At 65.0% G+C, this 16,421-nt stretch overlaps 1 protein-coding gene across 1 annotated transcript; it reads right to left on the reverse strand.

The window, feature by feature from the left end:
* Nucleotides 1-914: 914 nt before the first annotated feature.
* Nucleotides 915-10,271, reverse strand: RABEP2 (rabaptin, RAB GTPase binding effector protein 2). Its single transcript, XM_065422370.1, has 14 exons — nt 10,265-10,271; nt 8,647-8,910; nt 7,539-7,687; nt 5,618-5,737; nt 5,108-5,452; nt 4,781-4,897; nt 4,082-4,180; nt 3,786-3,917; nt 3,165-3,354; nt 2,995-3,006; nt 2,845-2,900; nt 2,562-2,660; nt 1,148-1,264; nt 915-1,016 (listed from the first exon to the last, which is right to left on the reverse strand). Exons 1-14 carry the CDS (start codon nt 10,269-10,271, stop codon nt 915-917), a joined length of 1,809 nt encoding a protein of 602 aa, XP_065278442.1.
* Between the last annotated feature and the right edge of the window lie 6,150 nt (nt 10,272-16,421).

Here is a 16,421-nt window from a genome sequence, read left to right on the forward strand (position 1 = left end):
CAGCACCTGGGTCCAGCTGTGGCAGCAGGGGAGAAAAGCTGAGGCAAAGAAAAAGAACCAACATCATTTTACAGGGTGGGACTCATGATTTTAGAATAGGTTAGGCTGGCAAAGGCGCAGGGGGGGCATGGGGTTCCAGGCCCTACATCTTCACCTGCGCTGCCTCAGTCAGTCTCACGCCATTGTCCCACTTAAGCCCCCCATTGCCCAGGGCAGCCGACATGGAGAAAGCGGCAGCAGTTTAATGTTAAAGCAGACAGATGGATGCAGGTGGCTCAGACGAGTATGGTCACAAAGTCACCTTTATTAACCCTACCCCCTGTGGACCCTCCACACAAAGGCAGGCTGGTGGAGTGTTAGTGTCAGGGGAGCCGGCGGGCCCTGCTTGGCCCAGCCCCTTCCCACCCATTGTGGGGGGAAGGAACCTGGGGGAAGGGAGAACGGAGGATGGACACGGAGCTGGCCTCCCCCAGCTTGAGCCCAAATCCCTCCTCAGTGTTAGTAACTGTCAGTAACAGGCTGTCTCCTGTGGTGGGAGCCAGAGCTGGGGCCACGCCATGACTCCCTCCCCCATAGGCCTCGCTCTTGTGTGTGTGTGTGTGGGGGGGGTTGGATAGCAGCTGCATCTTTGGTTAGTGTGCAGGTGGGGGACACCATCCCTGAGCTGGGGGGGGAGGGGGCAGAGAGGGGCTGGGACCCATTTACCCAGGCTGACAGCCCCAATCCCCCACAGGTGCCTGGGGAGGGGGGTTAGTAGAGGATGGCCACTCAGAGCCTGGCCCGGGGCATGGGCAGTGTCCAAGGCCCCCCTAGTGGGAAGGGGAAGGGGTTGGAGTCTGTGCCCGCACAGGGGGAGGGTGGGTGGCATCCGTGCCCCCCCCCCCAGGGGGAGGGCCCCTTGCTGTCCCAGCTTCTCAGGGCTCCTTGAGATCTGCTACATCCTTCAGCCGCGTCCCGTCCACAATGCTGCGCACCTGCTCCAGCGAGGGGGCCTGGCGGATCCGCTCCAGCTGCACCTGAGGGACAAGAGGGGAGTGAGAGATGCCTCCCGAGATCCTGGGCCACGGAGACACCCCCTCCGCCCCCCACAGGGCACAGCTCCCCCAGGACAGACGGCACCTGCTCCAAGACACCCCCCAGCCGGTACCTGCAGAGTCTGCGAGAGGCGGACAAAGTCTCTCTGCACCTGCTCACTGGTGTCCAGCTCCGCCTGCAACCGCTGCAGCTTCCCCCGCTGCTCGGACAGCGCTGCCTCCAGCCTGGCCTGGGGGAGAGACTGTCACAGCCCAGAGACCAGGCTCGGTCCCCCCACTCCTCTACACACACACACACCCAGCCCAGCCTGGAGGAGAGTGTCACAACCCAGAGACCAGGCCCCCCACATCTCCCCATTCCTCTGCACCCCCCCCCCCCCAGCCCAGCCTGGAGGAGAGTGTCACAGCCCAGAGACCAGGCTCGGTCCCCCCACTCCTCTACACACACACCCCCCCCCCAGCCCAGCCTGGAGGAGAGTGTCACAACCCAGAGACCAGGCCCCCCACATCTCCCCATTCCTCTACACACCCACCCACCCCCAGCCCAGCCTGGGGGAGTGTGTCACAGCCCTGGGACCAACCCTCCCACCTCTCCCCATTCCTCTGCACCCCCTCCCTCCCCATCCCGGCCTGGGAGAGACTGTCACATCCCTGGAACCAGCCCCCTCCCCCAACTCCTCTGCACCCCCTCTCCCCAATTCTGTGCCCCCTCCAGCCCAGCCTGGGGAAGAGAGACCATGAGAGCCCTGGGACCAGCTGCAGCTGGGGACCATGATTGGGGTCCTGCCTTACATGCCCCACGGGGTGGGGTGGTTGCAGAGCACTCAGGGGAGGTGTAGGGTGGAAGGAGGAATGTGGGAAATATTGGAATACTTTTCTGAACCGGGGTGGGGCTCAGTTTACACCCCCCCTGTGTCCGGGGGGTGGAAGGATTCATCCCCCCAGGTGCACTGGTGGAGGGATTAAGGTGTCATTCGACTCCCCTTCGATCTCACCCCGGCAGCCACCCCGACACAAGCGGGGTTCCTGGCCTATCGGGTCGGGGCAGTCACAGGCGGCTGGATGTGGGGCTGGCTGTGAAACAGGTGCCTGGACCGCGCCAGCCCAGCGAGCCCCCGGCCTGGGGAAGCGCTGCGGAGCAGGGGGCTGGAAGGCAGGGCAGGGGCCATGTGCCCATCGAGAACTGAACGGGAAGGTCCCAGGCTTGGCCGGGAGGGGAAAGGCAGGAGCCAGCGCTGGGGCTCTCCGTGGGTGGGCGCAGAGCCAGAGGCTAAGCTGGCTCCCAGGCGAGATGCCCAGACTGTCCCGGCAGGTACACATGGCTATGGCGCTCCCCAAGGGGCCAGTCTCTCCCGGAGGAGCTGGAATCCAGGACAGACGAGGGGCGCCCCCAACTGCACTGCCTAACAGCCAGTGCCCTGAACCCCCGGAGATCTGTGTGGGGCACCAGGGGCGTCTGAGTGAGGAGCCCGCCCTGGGGCAGGGGGGTGGTGCTGTGCAGGGGAGGGGCTGGCTCGGCTCACTCACCTTCTCCTGTTCCCAGGCCTGGCCCTGCTGGTCGCGCTGGGTCAGGTCCCCCTGGAGCCGCTGCATGTCCTGCTCCAGCACCTGCGCCCGCTGCTCTGCCTTCGGGGGAGAAGGGAAAACCAGTATGACCCCACCGTCCCCTCTGCCCCCCCGAGGCATGTCCTGCCTGTGGGAAGACTTCAGCATAGACATGCCCACCAGACACACTCCCTGGGGGGCACAGAACAGGCCCCTCCCCATTCCCGAGGACCCCCCTGCTTCCCCATAAAACCAGCCCCCTCACCTGTCCCAGCTGCTGCTGTAGCCGCTCCATCTCCGACCGGACGCTGCACAGGGAGGCTGGGGAGAGACAGACGGGGCAGGGGGTGAGTCACCGTGAGGGGCTGGGGTGAGCGACAGACACACCCACCCCGCTCCCCTAGTCCCCACTTACCCTCCATGAGCTCTGCGGGCAGGAGCGATGGAGCCACAGCCGGGGGGGGGGGGAAAGAGAGACAATGTTACAGCGAGGGGGGGTGCTTTACTTGCCATGACATTCCCAGCCCCCCACCAGCCCCTTTCCCCTCCCCCCCATAGTCCCCACGCCCCCAGCCGCCCCCTTACGGCTCTCCTCGCGCTGGGCCCCCAGCTGGGCCTCCAGAACCCCCTGCAGCCGGGCCCGGGCAGCCTCCTCCTCGTCTAGCCGCTCACGCAGTGTGACGATCTCAATGCGCAGCCGCTCGCTATGGTGCTCGCTGGCTCGGCGCAGGGTCCCGGCCTCTTCCTGCAGCCGGCGCACCAGGGCCTGCAGCTCCTGGGGGGCGATGGTGGGAGAGAGCTGTACCCCAAAGCCAGGACCTGCTGCTCCTGGGGGAGACCCGTACCCCGGTACCCCCAACGCCAGCATCTACAGCTCCTGGGTGGTGTGTGTGTGAGACCCACACCTCGTTATCCCCCCCCCGCCTGCAACTACAGCTCGGGGGGGGGGGGGGGGGACCCGGGAGTGGGTGAGACCCATACCTCGATATCCCACCCCCACCCACAGTTCCTGGGGGGGGGAGGGGGGAGAGGGGTGAGACCCACACCTTGATATCCCCGCCCCACCACCAGCGCCTACAGGTCCTGGTAGGGACTGGAGGTTTGCATGGGAGTGCGCCCTCTTCCCCACCCCACACACTTCCCTGGGGAGGGTCAGGGAGATGACCTAGAGCCCCCCCCCGCGCCTGGTCTCAGCCCCTGCGGTACCTGCACGGAGCTCGGCAGTGGTGGCTCTTCAGCAGGGGTCGGGGGCGGCCGGGACCCTCGCAGCCCCTCGTTCTCCTCGCTCAGCCGCTGCACCTCGTAGCTGAGTCGCTTGTGAGATGACGCCAGGTCGGCCTGGGGGAGGGGGTGGGGTCAGCAGAGGGATTGGATCCCCCCCATGACCCTCACCAGTGACCCCCACCATGGATCCCAGCCATCACTCTCCATTCCCACACCCACTCTCTGCACCGTGTCTCCCCCACCCTGCCGGGCACCCCCCTGCTCTGCCCCTCGCTCACTATCTGCTCCTGGGTCCGGTGCTGGGTCTGGGACACGGTCGCCTGCAGGTTCTGCAGCAGCTGCTCCGAGTTCTGGATCTGATCCAGCAGCACCAGCACCTGGGAGAGACTCAGCCGTCAGCACGAAGCAGCCTGGCCACAGGGAGAGGGGCTGCACGTTAGCACTGGGGGCACCGGCAGAGCTGGGGGCAGGGCTGGGCTGGGCTGGCAGGGGCTGCGGGTCGGGAGTGAGGGGCACCGGCAGAGCTGGGGGGGGCAGGGCTGGGCTGGCAGGGGCTGCGGGTCGGGAGTGAGGGGCACCGGCAGAGCTGGGGGGGGCAGGGCTGGGCTGGCAGGGTCTGCGGGTCGGGAGTGAGGGGCACCGGCAGGGCTGGGGGGCAGGGCTGGGCTAGCAGGGGCTGTGGGTCAGGAGTGAGGGGCACCAGCAGGGCTGGGGGGCAGGGCTGGGCTAGCAGGGGGTGGCGGGTCGGAAGTGAGGGGCAGTGGCAGAGCTGGGGGTGGAGGGGGGGAGCCCAGGGCTGGGCTAGCAGGGGGCTGCGGGTCAGGAGTGAGGGGCACCAGCAGAGCTGGGGGTGGAGGTGGGGAGCCCAGGGGGTGGCGGGGCACCGGCACAGCTGGGGGCAGGGGGGCCCAGGGCTTGGCTAGCAGGGGGTGGCGGGGCATCGGCAGAGCTGGGGGAGGGGGAGCTGCCCATGCTACCTGCTTGGCACAGTCCTCGCTGCTCCGTCTCAGCGCCTCCTGCAGTCCCAGCTTCTCCTGTGTCGCCGCCTCCAGCTGCTCGCTCAGCTGCTGCAGGGACTCCTGGTGACGCCTGGCCTGGGGGGACCGAGGTCACAGGTCACTCTGTCCCGGCCACATCCCCCCACCCCAGCAACCCTGCACAGCATCCTCCCATGTCCCCCAGGATCTCCATGCCCCACAACCCCAGCCGCCCTCCTCCCTGCTCCCCCCATGTCTGTCACCCCCCAGCCCACTCCCACCTCCCGGCCCCCCACCCTGCCCGCAGCTCCCCCACTCTGGTCTCACCTCCTGCTGCAGTTGCGTCCACTCCCCATCAGGCACCAGCTGGAAGCCGGGGGGCGGCAGGTAGATGCTCTCGGGCACCAGGGTGCCAGTGGACAGCAGGGAGGCCGTGTCCTCGTGCTCCGGGCTGGGCCGGCGCCGGGGCCGGGGGGAGCCAGCGCTGGAGCTGGCGATGGAGATGATGGAGACGCTGTCGCAGCCGCGGGCGAAGGCCAGGCCCCCTCCCGGTTCCTCCTCGCCCTCCGGTCCGGAGCCTTCATCCCCCTCTCCCCCAGGGTGGGCAGGGGGCACCCGGCTGGGAGCCTCCGCGTCAGACAGCAGGGACTCCGACGAGCCGCAGAGCGAGCCCTGGGTGGGGAAGGAGTCACAGGGCAGAGTGAGCCTCCCCACGCAGTCAGAACCACCCCAGTCCACCCACATCGGGCACCCTTCCCTCCCCCCAGCCCCCCCCCTGCATGGCTCGGCTCTCCACCACCCCGCTCCCCCCACACGGTTCCCCCCTCCGGGTCTCACCTCAGGCCCCCGCAACCCCTGGATCAGCCCTTCGGCCCGGGAGAGTTTGCTCTTGAGCTTGGCGATCTCCTCCTCCATGGGCAGCACGATGCTGCGCAGACGCTCGGAGTCCTCCTGCGCCTGGGCGGGGACAGGCTGAGCCAGGGACCCCCAGCACCCCCTGCCCCCCAACACCCCCTCTGCTCCCCCCAATGCCCAGCAACCCCCACGCCACAGCCGCTCGGAGTCCTCCTGCGCCTGGGCGGGGACAGGCTGAGCCAGGGACCCCCAGCACCCCCTGCCCCCGCACCACAACCCCTGCCCCCCAGTACCCCCCGCCCTTCACCCACAGGCACTCGGAGTCCTGAGGCATAAGAACATGGGAACGGCCAGACTGAGTCAGACCAAAGGTCCATCTAGCCCAGTATCCTGTCTTCTGATGGTGGCCAATGCCAGGTGCCCCAGAGGGAATGAACAGAACAGGGCAATTATTGAGTGTCCATCCCCTGTTGTTCAGTCCCAGCTCCTGGCAGTCAGAGGTTTAGGAACACCCAGAGCATGGGGTTGCATCCCTGCCCATCCTAGCTAATAGCCATCGATGGACCTACCCTCCAGGAACTCAGTTACAGCAGAACCGCAGAGTTACGAACTAACCACCTCCTTTGGAACCGGAAGTACACAATCAGGCAGCAGAGACCAAACCAAGCAAATCCAGTACAGTGCTGTGTTAAACGTACACTACTAAACATACAGGGAAAGTTTAAACAAAGATCTGACCAGGTAAGGAAACTTTCTGTGTTTGTTTCATTTAAATTAAGCTGGTTAAAGCAGCATTTTTCTTCTGCACAGTAAAGCTGCAAAACTGGGTTAAGTCAAGGTTCGGATGTAAACTTTTGAAAGAACAACCATAACATTTGGTTCAGAGTGACGACCAACCTCCATTCCCGAGGGCTTCATAACTCTGAGGTCCTGCTATAATCCTTTTTTGAACCCAGTTATATTTTTGGCCTTCATGACGTCCCCTGGCAAGGAGTTTCACAGGCTGACTGCGTTATATGAAGAAATACTTCCTTTTGTTTGATCAGAACCTGCTGCCGGTTAATGTCCTTTGGTGACCCCTGGTCCTTGTGTTATATGCCCCCTCAGTCATCTCTTGCAAGCTGAACAGTCCCAGTCTTTGGCATCTCACCTCATACAGAAGCTGTCCCATCCCCTAATCACTTCCGTTGCCCTCCTCTGTGCTTTTTTCATTTCCAATAGATCTGTTTTGAGATGGGGCAACCACATCTGCACGCAGGATTCAAGATGTGGGTGTACCATGGATTTATAGAGAGGTAATATATTTTCTGTCTTATTACCTAACCTTTTCCTAATGATGCCCAGCATTCTGTTCGCTTTTTTGACGGCCGCTGCACATTGAGTGGATGTTTTCAGAGAACTATCCACAATGACGCCAAGATCTCTTTCCTCAGTGATAACAGCGAATTACCACTCACAAAAAAGATCTTGGGCAGAGACAACATGTGCCAGGGACCCCACAGACCTCCACCCACAGCCCCAACCCCCTCAGCCTCCAGCCCCTACTCCTGAACCCACAGGATGGGTTCCTGAACCCACACGAGGGCATGCCCCGCCCCCCACCCTGCACCCGCTCAGAGTCTTGCTTGGTCTGGGAAGCAGGGCTGGCAAGAGCCAGGACCCGACAGCCCCCCAACCCCCCATATCTACCTTCTCCAGCCCCCCGTGCCCAGCATCCCCCACCCTTCTCCCACAGCCACTCAGAGTCCTCCTGAGCCAGGGACCCACCCACCCACCCCTCACCCTTAGCACCCCCTCAGAGTTCTCCTGGGCCCGAGGATCACCCTGGGGTCCCCAACACCCCTCAAGGGCCCCTCCCAGCCCCTCCCCCCACCCCCAGGGGCTCATCCTCCCCCTGCCTCACCTTCTCCATCTGCCGCTCCAGCGAGTCCAGGGGGTTTCCCTGCGTCCGCTGCTGCTGCAGGCGGCTCAGCTCCCGGCCCCCCCATGAGCCCCCCCCATGCTGCTCCTGCTGCAGGGCCTCCAGGCGCGCCTCATAGCTGCTGATGGTTTCTGGGGAAGCAGCGGAGGGCACCGTGAGGGGGACAGGGAGCACCGGGTCCCACCCGGCAAACGCCCCGGACCTCTGGGAGTGGAGGCCCATCCCCAGGCTGGGGCGGCACAGACACCCACAGACAGGGGGAGTGCGGGGGGGTGTCTGGCTTCTCCGGACACTGGCAGCTCACGTCCAGCTCATCCGACATACATCCCCACTGACGGGCACCGGGGAAGTGGAGCACACAGGAGGGGGTGTGGGGCAGTGTCCTGGGATGTAAGGGGGCTGTATCGGGCTGGTGGGGGGCTGGGCATGGGGGGCTGGGCGTGGAGGTCTATATCGGGCTGGTGGCAGGTGGGGGGCTGGGGGTCTGTATTGGGCTGGTGGCAGATGGGGGGCAGAGGTGGGGGGGGATGAGCATGTGGGCAGATTGGGGACGGCGGTAGGCATATAGGGGTGCGGATGGGACGGTGGCAGGCGTACGAGGGTGCATATGGGGCCATGGCGGCTGGCCGGGAGCCGTGGCGGGTGTACGAGGGTGCATATGGGGCAGTACCATGTGGCTGGGAGCCATGGAAGGTGTATGGGGATGTGTATGGGGTCATGGCAGAAGGCTGGGAACTGTGGTGGGCATATGAGGGTGCGTATGGGGCTGTGGCGGGCGTACAGGGGTGTGTATGGGGCCATGGCCAGTGTACGGGGGTGCGTATGGGGTAGTACCAGGTGGCTGGGGGCCGTGGTACATGTATGGAGGTGGGGGGCACGTGAAGACAGCAGTAGGAATACAGAGGTGTGCGGGGAGTGGCAGTAGGCATGGCGGGGGTGTGTACGGGGGCTATGGGGAAGTACAGGGGGGCAGCGGGGGAGTGTACGGGGGCTATGGGGAAGTACAGGGGGCAGCGGGGGAGTGTACGGGGGCTATGGGGAAGTACAGGGGGCAGCGGGGTAGCACGGGAGAGCTGCCGGGGGGTCCCACCTTTGAGGATGGCCTGCAGCGAGGCCACCTCCTCCTGGCACTGGCGCCGCACGGCGGCCACGGCCTCCTGCTTGGTGCCCTCGCTCACGGTGGCCACGGCTCGCAGCGTCTCCACCTCGGCCAGCGCGGCCGCCAGCTCCCCCCGCAGCACCTGGATCGTCCCCCCGGGGTCTGGCTGCGGCTCTGCGCCCACCGCCTCCACCGACACGCCGGGCTCCTGGGGGGCTGCGGCTCCCCCAGCCAGCCCGTCCGCCCCACACGGCTCTGGGGGCAGAGATGGGGGGTCACAGACCCAACCTGCCGGGTGTCACCCTCTCCCCCGGGACACCAGAGCCCCACCCCCAGGGGTCACCCCCACACACACACCCTGAGCCCCAACCCCAGGGGTCACCCCCCCCCCCGCACCCTGAGCCCCACCCCCAGGGGTCACCCCCCCACACACACCCTGAGCCCCACCCCCAGGGGTCACCCCCCCACACACACACACCCTGAGCCCCTCCCCCAGGGGTCACCCTCCCCCCCGCACCCTGAGCCCCACCCTCAGGGGTCACCCTCCCCCCCGCACCCTGAGCCCCTCCCCCAGGGGTCACCCCCCCACACACACCCCCTGAGCCCCTCCCCCAGGGGTCACCCCCCCACACACACACCCTGAGCCCCTCCCCCAGGGGTCACCCTCCCCCCCCCCGCACCCTGAGCCCCTCCCCCAGGGGTCACCCCCCCACACACACACCCTGAGCCCCTCCCCCAGGGGTCACCCTCCCCCCCCCGCACCCTGAGCCCCTCCCCCAGGGGTCACCCCCCCACACACACACCCTGAGCCCCAACCCCAGGGGTCACCCCCCCCCCCGCACCCTGAGCCCCACCCCCAGGGGTCACCCCCCCACACACACCCTGAGCCCCACCCCCAGGGGTCACCCCCCCACACACACACACCCTGAGCCCCTCCCCCAGGGGTCACCCTCCCCCCCGCACCCTGAGCCCCACCCTCAGGGGTCACCCTCCCCCCCGCACCCTGAGCCCCTCCCCCAGGGGTCACCCCCCCACACACACCCCCTGAGCCCCTCCCCCAGGGGTCACCCCCCCACACACACACCCTGAGCCCCTCCCCCAGGGGTCACCCTCCCCCCCCCCCGCACCCTGAGCCCCTCCCCCAGGGGTCACCCCCCCACACACACACCCTGAGCCCCTCCCCCAGGGGTCACCCTCCCCCCCCCCGCACCCTGAGCCCCTCCCCCAGGGGTCACCCCCCCACACACACACCCTGAGCCCCTCCCCCAGGGGTCACCCCCCCGCCCACACACCTTGAGCCCCTCCCCAAGGGGTCACCCCCCCGCCCGCACCCTGAGCCCCTCCCCCAGGGGTCACCCCCACACACACACACCCTGAGCCCCGCCCCCAGGGGTCACCCTCCCCCCCCGCACCCTGAGCCCCTCCCCCAGGGGTCACCCCCCCACACACACACACCCTGAGCCCCTCCCCCAGGGGTCACCCCCCCCCACACACACACCCTGAGCCCCACCCCCAGGGGTCACCCCCACACACACACACCCTGAGCCCCCCTCCCGCCCGCACCCTGAGCCCCCCCCCCCGAGGGTCACTGCCCCCCCCGGCCTCGCACCCTCCATGCTCCGCTCGCGGCTCCCCCACCGCAGGCTCCGCACTTCCGCGTTCGGGGCCAGCTGGGGGCGGGGCCACCCGGGCGGTCCCGGAAAGAGCCGAGCGGATCCGGAGGGAGCCGAAAGCCCGAGCCGGGCCGAGGGGTCTCGGGAGGCAGCGGAGAGGCCCGAAGGGGCGGGGCGGGGTCTGTCTGCGGGCCCGCCAGCCCGAGCTTAGGAGAGCCTGGCAACCCCCCCCCCCCCCGCCCCCGGCAACCAGCCCTGTCAACGGCCTCGCCCTGGCAACCACCCCAGCAACCGTATCCCCCGGCAACCAGCCCTGGCAACGGCCTCTCCCTGGCAACCACCCCAGCAACCGCATCCCCCCTGGCAACCCGCCTGGCAACCGCGTCCCCCCGGCAACCCTCCCGGCAACCGCATCCTCCCGGCAACCAGCCCTGGCAACGGCCTCGCCCTGGCAACCCCCCGGCAACTGCATCCCCCAAGGCAACCGCCTTGCCCTAGCTACCACCCCGACAACCGCATCCCCCTGGCAACCAGCCCTGGCAACGGCCTCTCCCTGGCAACCACCCCAGCAACCGTATCCCCCGGCAACCAGCCCTGGCAACTGCCTCTCCCTGGCAACCACCCCGGCAACCGCATCCCCCCTGGCAACCTGCCTGGCAACTGCATCCCCCCTGGCAACCAGCCCTGGCAACGGCCTCGCCCTGGCAACCACCCCAGCAACCGCCTCGCCCTAGCTACCACCCCGGCAACCGCATCCCCCTGGCAACCCCCCTGGCAACCGCCTCTCCCTAACTACCACACGGACAACCGCATCCCCCCGGCAACCAGCCCTGGCAACGGCCTCTCCCTGGCAACCACCCCAGCAACCGCCTCTCCCTAGCTACCACCCGGACAACCGCATCCCCCCGGCAACCAGCCCTGGCAATGGCCTCTCCCTGGCAACCACCTGTGACGAACTGGGACTGTTCTTACTGTGATCTGTAAGTGCTGACAGGGGAGTGTGGCTAGGATGGTCTCCATTGGGGGATGGGAGAATGACTGAAGGGAAATACCTGAGCCTGTAACCTGAGAACCCAGGAGGGGGCTGGGGCGAGGTGACACCTTTGCCCGGGAAACTGAACAAAGGCTGTGGGAGGGGTCGCTGAAGGCAGACTCTGGGAAGCTGGCTGGTGAGGTGGCTGGTGAGGTAGCTGGAGGCAGGGAGGGCTCTGACCTCTGGAGGGGGCCTGGGGTGCCCGGGGACCCCAAGATGGACCTAACTGAGGGGTATCCTGTTGTCTGTGCCTGCAAGACCTGTCTCGGACTGTATTCCCGTCGTCCAAATAAACCTTCTGCTTTACTGGCTGGCTGAGAGTCATGGTGAATCGCAGGAAGCCGGGGGTGCAGGGCCCTGAGTCCCCCCCTTACTCCATGACAACTGGTGGCAGCGGTGGGATCTACTGCACCCCGTGGACGGCGCTTCCTGCAGTAAGTGACTGGGGAGAAGTAAAACAAAGGGGGATTGACGGGGACCAGGCGTGCTGAGGAGTCAGAGAGAGGTGGTGACCTCGAGAAGGGCTGGCACACTAGGGGTCTCCCTGGAGACTGTGGGGAGCGGTGAGCACACAGGCCTGTGAGTGGCCAGCAGGAAGATGTATGCCAAGCGGCTTAAGAGCGACCTGGTGGAGCTGTGCAAGCAGAGGGGGGTGCGCATTGGGAGGCTCACCAAAGAACAGCTCATTGCCCAGCTGGAGAAGGGAGATCGCGCGAATGAACTGATCCCTGTCTCTGAGGGAAGCAGCCTGGCAGATGCAGCGCAGGCCCCAGTGTCTGTCCCAGCTGGGAGTGGTCAGCCGGCTGCTGAGGGCTTCCCGAGACCCCTCCTTCCTATGCCTAGGGGAAGGGTGGGGAGGAGCCCAGCAAATACCGAGGGCGCAGGGTCCCCCCCGGCCAGCAGGGGATCCTCCCGGCAACGCTCGCCGGCCAGCAGGGGATCCTCCCGGCCACGCGCAGCATCCGTGGAGCGGAATGGGCTGGAATGGGAGATAGAGCTAAAACTGAGAGAGCTGGAGGATCGTGAACACCAGAGACAGCATGAAGAGAAACTGAGGCAGCATGAACGGGAGGAGAATGAGAGACACAGGCAGCATGAAGAGAGACAGAGGCATCATGAACTGGAACTGGCGAGGCTGAAGGGCCGCGAGACCCCGGCTGCGGTGAGTGAGGGGGGACCCAGGACTGCACGAAGCTTTGATAAGTGCATCATGGCCCCACGTAAGGAGGGGGAGGACATGGATGACTTCCTGGATGCCTTTGAGACGGCCTGCGAGCTGCACCAGGTTGATCCTGCAGACAAACTCCGGGCTCTCACCCCCTTACTGGACCCCAAAGCCTTGGCCTTGTACCGCCAACTGGAAGAGGCGGAAAAAAGGGACTATGAACTATTCAAAAAGGCCCTGCTACGTGAGTTTGGGCTGACTTCTGAGATGTACCGGGAAAGGTTCCGGAGTCAGGATAAAACCCCGGAGATCTCATATCTGCAACTAGCCGTCCGCATGGAAGGATACGCCAGCAAGTGGGCAGATGGGGCCCAGACAAAGGAGGACCTGGTTAAACTGCTGGTACTGGAGCAACTGTATGAGCGGTGCCCATCCAACCTGAGGCTGTGGTTGGTGGACAAAAAGCCAGAGAACCCGCGACATGCAGGCCGGCTGGCCGATGAGTTTGTAAAGAGCCGGTCAGGGGCTGGCAGGGAGGAGTCCCAAAGGAACAGTCCCACCTCAACGCAGAGCGAGAGTCACCATGGGCCATCCCAGCGGGAAAATGCGGAGAAACCCCACCAAAGGGGAAGATCCAGCGTCAGGTCCATCCAACCCACTCGAGGGGACCCCTGGGACATGGTCTGCTATCACTGTGACCAAAGAGGTCACATACGGGCCCAGTGCCCCAGGCTCAGGGACAGACTGAGCAGACCAAACCCACAGAGGGTTGACTGGGTAGAGACCCAGCCGGGCGAGAGGCAGCACTCCCAGGGAAGGGGGGCTGGCAGAGTACCACCTGCTAAGGAGGGAGGAGAGCTCCAGGCCTGCTCCTCTGCGGGGCGGGATGCTCCAGACTCAGGGTTTTTGGTTTATACGGTGGGCGCGGGGCGGTCCCTCCGGAAAGAGTACCTCGTTCCCCTGGAGGTGGATGGGAGGAAGGTCGATGGATACTGGGATACGGGCGCAGAGGTGACGCTGGCCCGGCCCGAGGTGGTGCCCCCAGAGCAGGTGGTGCCCAACACCTACCTGACCCTGACGGGGGTGGGCGGGACACCAGTCAAAGTGCCCGTGGCGAGGGTACACCTGAAGTGGGGGGCCAAGGAGGGCCCCAAGGATGTGGGGGTGCACCCGCATTTGCCCACTGAGGTGTTGATGGGGGGGGACCTGGAGGACTGGTCAAGCAACCCACCAAGTGCACTGGTTGTGACCCGCCGTCAGAGCCGGCGAGGGGCACTGCGCCCTGGCCTTGGGGAGGGTGCCTTGCCCGAGGCGCAGGACCCTAACCTGGTGGGGAGGGAACGCCCAGGGACACGGCTCAGGGAGGCTGCGGCCTCAGACCCAGCCGGCAAGAGAGAGCAGGTGGCCATCCCTGTCCCAGCTGCTGAGTTCCAGGCCGAGGTGCAGAAAGACCCCTCCTTACGGAAGATAAGGGACCTGGCCGACCTCGGTGCGGTACAGGCCATGGGGAGAGGTGGCCGGAAAAGGTTCCTGTGGGAGAAGGGGTTCCTGTACCGAGAATGGGCTCCCCCAGGGAAAATGGAGTCAGGGGGGTTCAGGAGGCAGCTGGTGGTACCCCAGAAGTATCGCCGCCAGCTGCTGTACCGGGCCCATGACACCCCCCTCTCAGGGCACCAGGGAACCTGGCGTACCCAGCAGAGGCTGCTACGGAGCTTTTACTGGCCTGGGGTCTTTGTTACTGTCCGGCAGTACTGCCGATCCTGTGACCCCTGTCAGAGGGGGAGGAAGGCCCGGGACAAGGGGAAAACGGCTTTAGGACCCTTGCCCAGCATAGAGGAGCCTTTCCAGAGGGTGGCCAAGGTTAAAAGGGGGGCTCTGAACCAAGAGAGCCCGAAGCACAGACCTCCAGACTGGAGCGCTGGGAGAAGACCGCAGCCCAGTTGGAACCCCAGGGGTATTGGGGTGGGAAAAGGGCACAGGCCGCATAACCCTTCCCCCATGCGAACTGCAAATGCCCTCGAGCACCCCCGACCTAAGGGGGGGAGTGAAACTGGAGGGGCCTGGTGTAATTCTCACCCAGGAATGGGAGGGATGCTGGGGCATCCATGGGAACGGGGGTAGGTTCGAACTTCCCCGGGTCACTGGCTAAAGTGACCCCGCTCAGTTCGGTCTCGAAGGGGGGAGATGTGACGAACTGGGACTGTTCTTACTGTGATCTGTAAGTGCTGACAGGGGAGTGTGGCTAGGATGGTCTCCATTGGGGGATGGGAGAATGACTGAAGGGAAATACCTGAGCCTGTAACCTGAGAACCCAGGAGGGGGCTGGGGCGAGGTGACACCTTTGCCCGGGAAACTGAACAAAGGCTGTGGGAGGGGTCGCTGAAGGCAGACTCTGGGAAGCTGGCTGGTGAGGTAGCTGGAGGCAGGGAGGGCTCTGACCTCTGGAGGGGGCCTGGGGTGCCCGGGGACCCCAAGATGGACCTAACTGAGGGGTATCCTGTTGTCTGTGCCTGCAAGACCTGTCTCGGACTGTATTCCCGTCGTCCAAATAAACCTTCTGCTTTACTGGCTGGCTGAGAGTCATGGTGAATCGCAGGAAGCCGGGGGTGCAGGGCCCTGAGTCCCCCCCTTACTCCATGACACCACCCCAGCAACAGCCTCTCCCTGGCAACCAGCCCTGGCAACAGCCTCTCCCTGGCAACCACCCCAGCAACCGCCTCTCCCTAGCTACCCCCCTGGCAACTGCCTCTCCCTCGCAACCACCATTCCTCTCTGCAACCACACCTGGCAACTGCCTCTCCCTAGCTACCAACCCCAACAAACACTTTGGGCAACTAAATCTCCCTGGTAACCACCCCTGGCATCTGCCCTTGGCAACTGCATCCTCCTGGCAACTGTGTACAGAGTCACAGGACCAATGCTCTGGAACTGCTTTGAATGAAGGCAGTCAGGAGTCGCCAAGGCAAGAAGCCTACATGGCTTCGGCTTCCTGGGTTTGACCTCAGAGCATTCAGCATCCCCTTCCACACCGTGCGCTTCCCACAGCGAGTCCACCTGGGCGGGGCTCCTGGGGAAGCCAGAGAGCCCTGCACCCCAACTCCGCAGCCAGTCGGGACTCCCAGCCAGCGTGTGACATGGACAGGTTATTAGTTGACAGGAACACAGCACAGGACAGAGCTTGTTAACACAGACATTAGGAACATTCAGTAAAGTCCATTGTAGGGGGAGGGGAGCCCAGAGCCAGTGTCCTGGCCCTCCCCCTGAGCCCCAAGCCAGCAGAGATTGACTGACTTCCAGCTGCCTGGCCCCTGACACCCCCATTGCCCCTCCTCTGGTCTTTGTCTCGCTTCCCGGGCAAAGTGTCACCTGGTGGCATCCCCCCCCCGGGTCTGAGGTTATGAAGGGCACCGTCCATCACTTAAGTACAGGCAGCTGGAGCCACCTCACCTGCCCCCAAGGGTCTCAGCAAAAGTCACACACCCCTATTCCCTCCACCGAGGTATTGGTGCAGCACACAGGGAAACTGAGGCACACACCGCATTCATGCAAAACAGTAAGACTCACATAGGCTCAAGTACAACATAATAAGGAGGAAAAAACCCACTTTGTCACAACCGCTCTTTGGTAATGAGCTCCTCCTTCCACTCACTGCCAGCAACCACATCCTCTTGGCAACTGCCCCCTAGCAATCACCCCCAGCAACCATGTTCCTCTGGCAACCACTGCCTTAGAGACCCTGACAACTACCCCCCCCACACACACACAAACACAGACCCTAGCATCTCCCCCCCCCCCCCCCGCCCTCTGTGGGGTTGGGCCCGAAAATCGCAGGATCAGGCCCAGGAATCACTGGCTGTTCTTACCCTGCCCCCCCTCACTAATGAACAATGTGCATTCGCTGCCTCGCTGAACCTTCAAAGGCAGCGTTTCCAGCCCCCCCGCCCCATCTACGCCA

Source organism: Emys orbicularis, chromosome 24 (assembly GCF_028017835.1).
Source record: "Emys orbicularis isolate rEmyOrb1 chromosome 24, rEmyOrb1.hap1, whole genome shotgun sequence".
In the NCBI taxonomy this organism is placed as follows: domain Eukaryota; kingdom Metazoa; phylum Chordata; order Testudines; family Emydidae; genus Emys; species Emys orbicularis.

Excerpts from the sequence above, each read along its gene's own strand:
- RABEP2 (XM_065422370.1), bottom strand. Across the intron at positions 3,918-4,081 it reads ACCGGACCCAGGAGCAGATA|GCCGACCTGGCGTCATCTCA; the intron begins GTGAGCGAGGGG and ends CCCCTCCCCCAG. Across the intron at positions 1,265-2,561 it reads AGGCCTGGGAACAGGAGAAG|GCCAGGCTGGAGGCAGCGCT; the intron begins GTGAGTGAGCCG and ends TCTCTCCCCCAG.